We start from the raw sequence: 13,785 nt of genomic DNA on the forward strand, positions 1-13,785 counted from the left end.
TACTAAGTCGTTCTTGAGTCATTGAGGTTCTCAAGTATGTAAGAATTAATTTCAGCTTGCTGAAGGACCTTCACAACTAGCAATAGAAACCCCAATTGTTAACAAAATCTGCAATACAATTCTTAAATTTGGGAAAACATCTTCACCATATGAAATTATAAATGTTAGCAAATCAATTTGAACCAGTCTTTAATTTCTCTGTACAATTCTGGTCCATCAGTATCACCTGGATAGCTCTTTGCTTAGTCAGAAAATTTTTCTTGCAACAAACAAACATTTCCGATAAACAGAGGTTCATTTTTATGTAAAATAATCGTGAGGTAAATAGTGTTCAAAGCGAGATGTTTATTGTCTTTTTACTGTTGTAGTGAGTTAAGCGTTATTTTGTCGTAAAATAAGGGAACAAAATGTTTTATTATAATAATCTATTTACAAGACGCAGTGTTGTGATTTCACCTTACTACTTATTTTTAGTGGTCTACGCTTAATTATATCTATAAAATTGTAAATACGAATGGGAGTACTGCAATATTCCAGATTTCGACGACCATAATTTGAAATATCACACTCAAAACGAGATAGCAGTAGTTAACAAAACTTATAACTGTCCTTGAAATTGTGTTTGACTATAAAATAATTTACATATTTTAAATGAATTACTAAAACTTAATTAACCAAGAAACTGTATTGTGTTTTGTTGAACTATGTAAGCTCATTTTGCAGTCGTGAAACTGAAAGCTTTAAATTATCATTAATTTACTTTCAACCAGAACCTAAAAAAATTACCACTCTTCATTTAATCTCGGTCAGAATTCAAAACTAACCATCTTCTTATTCATCATAATCATAAAAATTAATCATATTCTATTTTCTAAAATTAATTAATTTTCTTTTCATTCGTTCCAATTATTAATTTTTTTTGTAATCATCTTAATAATAAGCTAAAACCTACCTTGTTTCCATTCATCCCAGTCAGGTTGTTTTATAGTGTCACAATATACCACTGGGTTCCTAGTAAAATTCGAAGAAACGTGTTTGTACAAGCTTTTAAACAGTTACGTAATAACTTTTAAATGAAAAATAAAGAGTCAAAGGCATACCACTTTAGCATCTCAGTCTAAAAACTTGCATGTTTTATTTAATTTTTGCCGTTTCTGATACAAACCAAAATTTTAAGATTTTGTCAACGGACAGTGCCAAAATATTCACCGTTAAAAAAAGTAAAGACAGTCCTGTGGTGCTTAGAATTCAAGTCTATTGTTCTTTTTAAAAATACATAATTAAATAATACAATTACTTAAGCAATGGCCTGGACAGTTCAAGATTTTTGTGTCTTAAGAAGAGCTCTGAGTAACCCAATAGTCACCATATTTACGCTTATGCACATACCTGGGCACGATTGAATTTTGTTTTATTTTCTATACCGCAGTTGGAAGCTGTGATATATTAACACATAAGTCTGAGCAGTACCTTTTTTTCACTTTGTGGTTATGAGAAACGGAAATATCCCATTGAACAGATGGAATAGTCTAGCCATCGCTCCCTTAACTTGTGGAATACACATTTCAAACCAGCAAAATTGTCTATTCAATGATTATATCAGGCAATAAGGGTGCAATTCCAGAATAGCGTTTTACAAATGGCGTAAATTCAAAAGAAGTCAGCGGAGGGTAGTATAAAAAATGAGTACTCTCTAAGTCAACATGTACTTTATTGCAAGTGGGCATGGTATTAAACCTGAGTATACGTAGACCAACATGTACTTTATTACAAGTGGTCATGGTATAAAACCTGAGTATACGTAGACCAACATGTACTTTATTACAAGTGGACATGGTATAAAACCTGAGTATACGTAGACTAACATGTACTTTATTACAAGTGGACATGGTATAAAACCTGAGTATACGTAGACCAACATGTACTTTATTACAAGTGGTCATGGTATAAAACCTGAGTATACATAGACCAACATGTACTTTATTGCAAGTGGTCATGGTATAAAACCTTGAGTATACGTAGACCAACATGTACTTTATTACAAGTGGACATGGTATAAAACCTGAGTATAAGTATACCAACATATACTTTATTGCAAGTGGACATGGTATAAAACCTGTGTGTACGTAAACCAACATGTACTTTATTACAAGTGGACATGGTATAAAACCTGAGTATAAGTATACCAACATGTACTTTTCTGCAAGTGGAGATGGTATAAAACCTGTGTGTACGTAAACCAACATGTATTTTACTGCAGGTGGTATAAAACCTGACAATACTAAGACAAACATGGAGGTGGTATAAAAGTACAAGAAGTAAAATGGAGAACTTAAGTACACTGGTCGAAACATAAAATTTTGATAGAATGAGAATAACTGAAACATGGTTAAATGTAGAGAATTTTGATCATAGGAATTTTTTTTGAAATACAGGGTTATAGGCTATTTAATAGGGATAGAGTATAAAAATGAGGAAGAGGAGAGGCTTTGTATCTAAAATGTGAGTTACAGCCTGTTCAAGGTTGAAGATATCAAAGCTAACAGCAATGATGTTGAATCTATTTGGGTTTCTGTTAGTGATTATGAGGGGAGAAGCTTATAGCTTATAAATTCGATGACGAGGAACCCACTTTGAGACTAATAATGGCTGGAGACGGCTTAAATGGGTAATGAAGAAAAACTTTAATATAAGTTTAACATGACAGCAAATGTACAACGATGATGACAAAACCTTGTCGAAACGTTGTACATTTGCTGTCATGTTAAACTTATATTAAAGTTTTTCTTCATTACCCATTTAAGCCGTCTCCAGCCCTTATAGCTTATAGTTGGAATTGGTTACAGACCACGAGAAGTAATTAAAGAAATTAATGAGAAACTCTAGAGTGAAATAAAGAATTCACCTGTTAATGATGTAATAATAAATATTTTTATTTTAGGTATACATACTTGGAAATGTTAAAGTCAAATCACGAAGAAACAGGTTTTTTACAAATTGTTCGATAAGGCTTTTTTTTCAATAATTGGTTAGGGAACCTACTAGGAACAATGCTGTTTTAGATATAATAATAACTTCTAACATAGAAATGGTTGACAGGGTGGGAATTTGAGAATAACTGGGCGCAAGGGATTAATTAGATTTGATGTTCTGCTGCATATAAATATATTAGGAATAATAAGATTTTGGTTTCTAATAACAACAAAATAAAATACAATTTTGAAAAGATAAGACTAGAATTATCTGTTGTGAATAGGCAACTGAAGTAATTGTGGATACTGATCAAATGAGGAAAAAAAAATTCTTATATATTCAAGATAGCCATGTTCTTTGTAGAAAAAAAAGGTGGTTGCAATTAAAAAACCAGGTTGGCTCACAAAGAATAGAAAGGATAAAATTTATAAAGCATTGTAAATATAAGTAGTTTAAACTGACTGCATGATGGGAGATTTGAAGGATTATAGGAAGTCAAGAGATTTGATTAAGCGGGAAATTAGAAAATCAATAAACTATATGAAAACAGTTAGCTGAGAAGGTAAAAATTAATAGTAAGGATTTTTTAGATAAATTAAAGGTGCAAAAAATGTTAGAATGAGATTAGAGCTCTCGAGAAATGTAAAGGAAAGCTAATATTTCACGATTATGGGATGCTTGGGTTATTAAATTTGACTTTTTTGAGGATATGAGGATAGGTTAAAATCTCTTAAATTGTTTTCTCTTGAAAAATGAAGGGTTAGAGGGGATCTAATTGAGATGTTTAAGATTGTTAAGGGAATTGATATTGTTGAGGCATCATATTTTTTCGTACCAGGGGACACAAATATAAATTTTGGCAGGGTAGGAATTATCTTCATCTAAGACAGTTTTTTCTAAAAGGGTAGCTGATCTTCAGATGTGGTGGACGCAGTAATTTTTAAGGGAGTTTTAAGGGAAGGCTTAATAAATATTTGAATGCTAATGGTTGGCACTGAGTGTTTTATTTCTATTTTAGAGTCTAGTATAGTAGATGTGAGGGCCTAGATGAATCAAAAGATCTCTTGTTGTCTTTAAATTATATGGATATGTATGAAAAACCTGGGGATATGAGACCAACATGTACTTTACTGCAGTTGGACGTGGTATGTGTTTGCAGACTTACAACGCCAAAAATCGGGTTGCGATGCCTGTGCTGAGCACGGCATAGATAGCCCCTTAACTACAAACAAATAAATCTTGTGCATTTTAATAAAATGACCCATACTGAGCATTTCGACACTGGGAAAAACGAGTTTCAAACGGATGATCACCAGTCAAAAATGATATGTAGAAAAGTAGCTGTAGACTTGCCTGAAAGTCTGTCTGATCTGGTAAAATCAAATAAATCAATACTCCCTCTGTTTTAACATACAAGTTGAAAATGTTTTAGATATATCCAAAATCCTCTCGTTTAGAAAAGTGTCTTGGTTAAAGTCAGAGTAAAAAGAGCAAATTTATAATGTTAGGACTCATCGCAGGGAGTTTCGCCAAGGCCACCATCTTGGGCTTAAAAATAGAAAGGGCTTAATTTAAAGGCTTGCTAATTTTGAGATATTTTATACGAAGAATAGGATGAAAATACGTTGAAATAATTTTTTTTATTTGTAACATAAGAAATAGAAGGAGCTATTTTTAATTAATACTTAAATTTAAATCTTGTAGACTTCTTACAGTCTCCACTGGTTCAGCGGTAAGTCTAAAGGCTTATAACGATAAAAACTGGGTTTCTATACCTTTGGTGGACACGAGCATAGGTAGCGCAGTGCATAGCTTTGCTCTTAGTAACAAACAAACTATTTTACATCAGCATGGAAATTAAATTATATAGTTTATTTATAAAATATATTATGTAAGACTACAAGTGAAAGTAAATTTCCTATTTTTTATATAATATGATCGTCATGAAGATATTTAATTCGTAGTATAAGCTCTAACAGCAGATGTTCCAAAAAAAAAAAAGTTATAATTCAAGCTAATGTTGGACAAAATTCCGGTTCATAAACAGAGCTGAAATTAGAAGCCACTAACTGAAACTTTTTTAAACGTATATTGTGCTAGAGGACATATGATGGTAAACATATTTTTTACCATTAAATAACGTTACTAAACTCAAGCGTATTTAAGAAACAAATGAAATACACCAAATAATGGTAGGTAATTACTTTGACCTGGAAAGTACTACGTTACTCGAACTTACTTTTCGTCGACAGGTTGAAATACTTTTCTTTGGATCCTATCAATTCCATAACTGTTCGCACAAATAATACCCGCCAAGGTCACCTCCTGAAGTTCTTCTCGCTGATCTTCAAAATCATGAATAGAATTGTTTTTTTAAATAAAAACTTAGCAGAATAGATTCAACGTTACACTATATTTTATTGTAAGAATATAAGTTCAAGGTCTAGTGAATAAATAGTTTTAAAAAATGTGAGAAATTCCTTAGATATTTAAGAAATGCTTATAAAATGTTGTTGAACATTCCGTTTTTTTTTCCTAATGCTCTTACAAGAAATTCCTTAGATATTTAAGAAATACTTATAAAATGTAGTTGAACATTCCGGTTTTTTTTTCCAAATGCTCTTACAAGAAATTCCTTAGATATTTAAAAAATGCTTATAAATGTTGTTAAACATTCCGGTTTCTTTCACAAATGCTCTTACAAGAAATTCCTTAGATGTTTGAGAAATGCTTATAAAATGTTGAACATTCCGTTTTTTTTCAAAATGCTCTTACCTTTTGTAAAGGATCCTGCCGTCATTATATTTTCAAAATAAAACCTGTCACCATGCTTGATCCTGGCGAACTGGTTAGCTATGATACAGCCGAAAGTTGGACCCACCACTGCTCCTGGAAGAGGATATTCCGAAACCCCAGCGGAAAATAAGTCAACATCTTCAACAGATCTATGAAATATGGTTTTATTACTAATAAAGAAGCGGAATAGCTTAGGGAAACATCTTTTTAAATCAGTAATACGCTTACTGCTTCACTTTTTCTTCGCTTTTATATTGACACATACTTGGAGGTTTTTTGTGCAATAATTATAGGTATCTTCCAAACTTCTTAATTGATTTTTATCAGTCTTGATTATATTATTGATTGCTCGCTGTATAATTGGCTATCTGAGCTGTACTCAATACAGGTATCGAACCCCAAATCCTCAAGCGTAGTGCTGAGGGACCCTGGAGCTTAATATTTTGAATTAATATTTCAAAACTTGGAATTAGTTCTAATATTTTAAAATATGTATGTTATTAGTTTATGATTTTAACATAACTTTTTGTATCATTAGTTTTAATATTTTAACAATTATGTATTATTAGTTTTATGATTTTAACATAACTTTTTGTATCATTAGTTTTAATATTTTAACAATTATGTATTATTAGTTTTATGATTTTAACATAACTTTTTGTATCATTAGTTTTAATATTTTAACAATTATGTATTATTAGTTTTATGATTTTAACATAACTTTTTGTATCTTTAGTTTTAATATTTTAACAATTATGTATTATTAGTTTTATGATTTTAACATAACTTTTTGTATCTTTAGTTTTAATATTTTAACAATTATGTATTATTAGTTTTATGATTTTAACATAACTTTTTGTATCATTAGTTTTAATATTTTAACAATTATGTGTTATTAGTTTTATTATTTTAACATAATTATGTGTTATTAGTTTTATTATTTTAACATAATTATGTGTTATTAGTTTTAATATTTTAAAATAATTATGCGTTATTACGCATGCGTTTTAATTTGTACAGAAAACACTTTAATAGATGTATCACATCACCACGAAATTGTTGTCGCTTATACTAACTAAAAATCTTAGGTTATTAAATTTGTCAAATATTTTGAAGATATGTAAACAAAAATCTTGGTGTCTGTTAATTGATAATCATTACAAAATGGTAGTAAAAATGATAAAACAACAGCTTGCATCATACACACTCGAACAGGTCTTGTAACTTCTTACGAACTGTTATTGGCATAATTTTGTCGAAGTCATCGAAAGAAGACAGAAGTGGTCCATTGCACATCTGGGCATAAGAGGAGTAGCCTTTTATGCCGTGGTCTCTTCCTCTCTGGATATTTATCGCGACCAGATCTGAGCCGTGAGGTTCCACGGGATTTTTATACAAGTATCTAGTGACGTCTTCTACGAAATATTGATCGAAAGACTGGGATGGTTGAAGCGCTAGTCCACGTAACACAGAATCAAAAACACCTTCGTACAGTTTGAAAGGGTTGAAGTAGTTATTCTTTAGTCTTACACTGCTAACATTGAGATTTGCGTCTACTAGAAGGAGCTCCCTCTGAACCAAGGAATGACCGTATCGTAGGGCAGCCGTAGCAAATTCATTCAGTATACTAGGATCCTTGTCCACCTGATAATCAGTATGGTGGCCACGCTTTCTTGTGTTTAATTTGAAAGAATGATAGAGTTCGTGGCCAAGAAGAATCCGAAGATATTCATTGTACGTAATCGCTTGCATCTCTGCAATCACAATTCTCCTGTAGAAATTAATTTGGAAACAAAAATCACAATTTTGACATAATAAATAATATATGATACGATTGGACTTATATAAGAGTTAGATTATGAAATTTTTAATACCTTTCTTGAATATTATAAGTTTGAATAATAGAACTTCAAGAATCGTGTTTTAAAATATATTTAGCTATATTGAATTTTAAGTTTAAAAGGTTTATAATTAACTAGCTCTGAAACCGAATGCTAGGCATGATAATAATAGAAATAAATTTATTTGCCAACAGCAAATAAATTTTTAATTGTATCACATTTAGATCATATATATATAATTTAAGGATAAATTACAGATATTTGTGGACTTAATCTTTTATTAATGAAACCCTCTGTGTTTATCATTCTTTACAGGGCCTACTTCACCTTGCTTCTTGGTAGAGCTGCTCATCATCCCAAATGGGGTTCAACTGCCTCAGTATCGCAGCTATACGGTTATGCTCTCTTACCCAAAGTGTATACATGCTAGTTAGGCCTAGATGCTGGTTTACTTTACTAAATCCTGTAAATATAGAATGTTGGTTAGGTTTAAATGGGCAATTTTTGATTTTGTAAAACATAATTCATAAAAACAGACTGTAAAACAGATAATGTCTTAATTTGTTTAATACAATGAATCATTCACTAAGGTCACATGACAAGCTACATAATAATGCCTCGAATCCCCAGTTGATGTCTTGAAAAATCAGAATAGAAAACCGTGACGACATTAAAATGAAACGCCGAAAATTCCCGTGTCTATGGACCCGGGCCTCGAATATTTTAAACACCTTGCGACGTTTCTGTTGAATTCGTCCCCATGGCGAATGCGAACTTTGAAAACAACAATAAAATACGTTTAAAACTTTGATGTTTTGCTGTTGTTAAGCGTAAAGTTGCACAATGAGTTAGCTGCGCTGTACCCATTTCGGGGATTCAACCCCAATGTTTAGCATTATAAACCCGAAATCTTAACGTTGAGTTACCGGAGGGCATAAGCCTTTGAACTCGGATGTATACATTTACGTGCGCAAGTAGTTTATGACATTTAATGACATTTTAACTTGTTATTCTCCAAGAAAATTGTCCATATCTGTTGAGAACATAGTTGTGCCATGCGAAATTGTTGATCAAAAATCGGACACAAGAGGTTAGCTTATTATTATTATTATAATCCCAGGGTGTCATATTCGTAGACTACAAGTTAGATAAACGAAATGTTGTAAAATAGTGATGTACAGGGTGTCATATTCGTAGACTACAAGTTAGATAAACGAAATGTTGTGAAATAGTGATGTACAGGGTGTCATATTCGTAGACTACAAGTTAGATAAACGAAATGTTGTAAAATAGTGATGTACAGGGTGTCATATTCGTAGACTACAAGTTAGATAAACGAAATGTTGTGAAATAGTGATGTACAGGGTGTCATATTCGTAGACTACAAGTTAGATAAACGAAATGTTGTGAAATAGTGATGTACAGGGTGTCATATTCGTAGACTACAAGTTAGATAAACGAAATGTTGTGAAATAGTGATGTACATAGAGCAGCAAAACAGTGTGTGACGTATAAATATGTCAAAGTTAAACTTTAAATGCTATTGCTTGGTTCTACAACTAATGGAACTGCACTTGTTAATAATCTGAATGATTGTTATAATAGTGTATAGAAAATAGCTCACGTACAGTTTGTGAGATCGAATTTATCAAAGAAAGTGTTTAGCATATATCATTTGATTTCATCAACTTAACTGTAGTTCAAATAAGCACACGATCTAGATAATCTTTCACACTAACAGTCGGGAAAAATTTCTAAACATTTTATCTCACAGTACACCAAACTACACTTAAAGTCACTTCTAAAGATAGGAGGAATAACCCCTCCCGCGCAATTCCCTTATTTCGAAATTTCCTTCCAGAATGTTCAGACTAAAAAATCTTACTATACTAAGAAATGTGTGGATGTATAAAAACAAAATTACATTTTTTTTTGTTTAATTTGTTTTTAAATCAGCAACGGAGACCTAGTTTTGTTCAGTATTACGGCAGTCATCTTATTTAATCGATAGAACATTGATGGCCCACTTTTGACAAGTTAAGGCCTGTCCAGGAACCACGTACAGTGAAAGACCCGTCTGTATCCAGCTAGTCCTCACTGTCATTGGCCAAGACATTAAAGTCAACACTTATTGTCAGATCACTTAGGGAAATTTCTAAGAGGCTATGCAACCTAAAATTTTTCATTTTGAACTCCATTAAATTTTCTACTTCATTTAGTTTAAACATTAGGATCACAGTTTTATGATTTTCTTTAATTAATCCAGCTTATTCCATTCAGCCATGCACTTTCTGATATTTTGTCGTTCTTCTGTTTATATCAGTAAAACAAGTGTAGGTTTGTGTTAGTCAAATTAAATTTGGTCTCATTTCATCCCACAACAAATGTTACTCCTTTTACTCCAAAATCTTTGACCCCCCTGTTTGCAGATTAACTTTGTTTGTGCTTTTTATTCCACATACAAAAATGACACATCATCTTATAATCATATCTTAACAGAGGGCTAAGAAAGCTGATTATTTCATGTTTTTCGGCTATCTGGGAGCTACATTAAAAATTAACTAAATCTGCTTTCTTAAAAAAGAAGGCAATAAATAAGGTATAAAATGATAATAAATTACTATATCTAAATCATAGGGGGTGATAGGTAAAACTTATAATTCTGAAGCTGAGATTCCTACCCCATAATAGTTGGTACTTGTATAAACAGTGCAATAGAACTAAGATAACCAGATCAGTAATTACTATTAATAGAAAAATTAAAGATGGAATTTACGGCTCCAATAAAAATAATATTAAATTTCCCAGTTTCAACACTTTTTTTCAAATTTACAGAATTTCATATAAATATTCGTATCACGTGTGCAAATGTATTACGAAATAGAAGAGCAAAACATGGGCGCCCTCACATTTCACAAACATTTGCACATATTATGATGTACTCTTAACATTGTAGTTAAACTAAATATTTTTAGTAATTCTTATTAAAACTGTAAATTTGTGTTTGCGTTTAATCACACGTGACACGTATAGTTTCAATCTGTTGACTCACACTATAAAAGCTGATCCCCCTACATACATGTTTTGCTCTCCCTTGAAAATATACAAAAATGAAGGTCATATTAAAAAATAAACAAAATTAAATTCTAACGCCGCAGAACATTCTTTCCAGAAATATAAACATTTAGCATTCACTTAGTAGCATTGAACCAAATGGAAGAGTTCAGTTAAATTTTCAAAACATATTGAAAACAAAAATGTTAATTTTGAAATATTTTGCACTTATCACATATTCTGATAATGAATTTTCCTAAGTTAGAATTTTAGCCTTACTTATGTACAGAGGTTGAATTTTTAACAATAAAACGATTTTAAATATACAAATCAGTAAGTCACGTGATAACCACAGACGATATAAATTCGCGGTGGAATCCATATACATCAGAACTAGATTTTGGAATTATTTTGCGATCCATAGTTAGTGTTATGTTACTGAAAAGTGATCGTTTTCAAAATATTCATATATTCAAGTTAAGATGCACAGTCGTCACATAGAGCATGGGCGGTCATGCGACATAGACTGCAACGACATGATGATGTCCCCAAATCGTTTTTATAATAACTTACTAGCTCTCTGCACGTGTATGTATGACATGTGTAATTTTTTTTACAAATAATATTAGCATTTTAACAAATAAAAAAAAAGTCTTATACTGTAGCATCCTTTGAGGAAAAACGTATTCGTGTGTTTTGTTATTTACTATGACGTAGTATTTTCTCCAACTCTCATTCATTCAACTAGAACTTGGAAGGCTTAACTTTCCATGTAGAAAATTTCTCACAGCCAGTCATATATCTAGAAGTCTGACTTCATTATGTCGAAATCTTCTGGTGGCCATTAATTCAGCTTGAAGTCTGACACTCCATTACATCGAAACTTTCTCAGAATAGCGATCAATCGTATTTTTGTATCAGTCTAGTAAATATCTATGAACGCTACGTCATCGAAATAACATGCACGACATAAGATCACGTGACATAAAACAGTCACAAGGAAGTCTGTATTATAAATCTTACCGGACTGAAAACAGTACTTTTCATTTGCAATGTCACTGCATTTGTCATTGGCTGCGTCATTTGACCTTGGTAAAAGAGGTCTTCCTTCAATGTCCATTTGTGTTTTTAAAAGTCCTAAAAATATAATAATCCATGAAGATATGTTTCACTGACTTCGTATAACTTTTCATGCGAATATAAATTAGAACATATAATATAAATTACAGCTAAAACGAGGCGAACGGTACAAGCACACACAAACTACGTTTTCTATATATTTAAGCTACATATTGAATCAGTTTTATATATGACATGCACTTATTTTATGTGATATAAAACAGAAATATTAGTTTCGAATGAACAAAGAGATTATGCAATATTCTATCAATCAAAATGAATATCTTCAAAATTAGGCAACCAAGTGACGATATAGTTTATTAGAAGTGGAAATCTAAAAGCAGCTACAATTCAAAACACAATATTTACCGAAAATCGTATTTTGGTACCCAAGATATGTAACTGCCTCAAAATGCTATAATTAATAAAACTAATCAAACAAATGTGATGCTCATAACCATTAATATAGTATATGATAAGCCAAAAAAATATTTTACCCTCAGACAGTAGGGGTCAGTAGCTCCCGGGCGCAGCTGTGAAGGGGCGCAAAATTTCCTCTGGCCTATAATGCTTTTTAATTAATAATTATGCCCTCCCCTAGGATAAAGCGCAACTGCCCTACGTTAAGTAAATACGACACAGTGTTACGTTATTTGTGTGTATTACGCTTGCAGTTTTAACTTTTAAAAGCCGCCCACTGAAATACAGTGAGACCGAATTGAAGTACAGAAGTAAATTACACTATTCCATGATTCATCTGTAGATCAAATACAAGTCCTAGAGTACAACGTACAAGTAAGTGTATGTTCAACAAAAAGAAAATACGAGATTGATGTAACATATTAAATGGTGTGCAAGATTGGCAATATATGCAACAGGCAAGGCTTAGGTCTAGATCTAGTAAACATTATAGGCCTAATGTAGTGGTTTGTAATTGTATTGGCTGATTGTAAATCATGTCTTACACCAACTAATGTACTAGACTTTAGGTCTAATTGCAGTTATAACTTTATTTCTAGACCCAAGGTCCATCATCATACAAATTGTAGCCTATACTAACTATTAACTAGGCATTGCACTGGGACAGATCTAATGACTAAGTTAATAGATCTAGATGTAACATTGGTTCTAAAAGTTAGGCCTAGTAAATCTAAATCTAGAATTGATGAGGCAGGATTATATCTAGATCTGGGTAGATTCAATACAAGGTGCTTTCAATCTATGCACCCAAACCTAGGGTCTAGTTTAGATGTATAAAGTTAAATTTCTGTCATTATCATTATATTTAGATCCAAACCTAAGATTAAAAAGATGGAAATAACAGGTCTAATATTAATGTTAGATCTAGATGTACTAGCTAACAACATTTTTATTTCATTAGGTTTTGTTAAAACCACGATAATACTCCCTTGAAGCTAATTTAATAATCTGGTAATTTCATTAACATAAACGACTATTTCATCGAGCACATATCACTCTTCTCCTAAGAATGACGAACACAATACGTAGCTTAAAATACTTTGAACACAGATATTAAACACAAAATGATAATGAATTAGGGCAAATGTTAGGTACTTTCTAAAAGCAAGTAATGAAACACATTGTTATCATGTATGCCAGTAAAGTGAATAAGAATTGTGGGAACTGGCATTATAGACATTATAAGATATAAACTGAGTGCAACTGACTTTACTGTAATACTGAAAGACAAGCTTGAACTGAATACAACTGACTCTACTGTAATACTGAAAGACAAGTTGAATTGAATACAACTGACTCTACTGTAATACTGAAAGACAAGTTGAACCGAATACAACTGACTCTACTGTAATACTGAAAGACAAGTTGAACTGAATACAACTGACCCTACTGTAATACTGAAGGACAAGTTGAACTGAATACAACTGACTCTACTGTAATACTGAAAGACAAGTTGAACTGAATACAACTAACCCTACTGTAATACTGAAAGACAAGTTGAACTGAGTGCAAATGACTCTAC

General features: G+C 31.8%; 1 protein-coding gene across 2 annotated transcripts in view; it reads right to left on the reverse strand.

The window, feature by feature from the left end:
• Positions 1-13,785, reverse strand: part of LOC106464750 (peroxidase-like) — a 37,556-nt gene that overhangs the window by 1,926 nt on the left and 21,845 nt on the right. For both annotated transcript variants that reach the window (XM_022392543.1, XM_013924906.2), the window contains exons 8-13: positions 11,688-11,801; positions 7,938-8,073; positions 6,977-7,540; positions 5,749-5,918; positions 5,213-5,318; positions 953-1,011 (exon numbers count right to left, since the gene is read on the reverse strand). In XM_022392543.1, the coding sequence (XP_022248251.1) occupies positions 953-1,011; positions 5,213-5,318; positions 5,749-5,918; positions 6,977-7,540; positions 7,938-8,073; positions 11,688-11,801 (1,149 nt within the window). The remainder of the gene's footprint in view (positions 1-952; positions 1,012-5,212; positions 5,319-5,748; positions 5,919-6,976; positions 7,541-7,937; positions 8,074-11,687; positions 11,802-13,785) is intronic.

The sequence above is a fragment of the Limulus polyphemus genome, unplaced genomic scaffold, assembly GCF_000517525.1.
Source record: "Limulus polyphemus unplaced genomic scaffold, Limulus_polyphemus-2.1.2 Scaffold1733, whole genome shotgun sequence".
Lineage (NCBI taxonomy): Eukaryota > Metazoa > Arthropoda > Merostomata > Xiphosura > Limulidae > Limulus > Limulus polyphemus.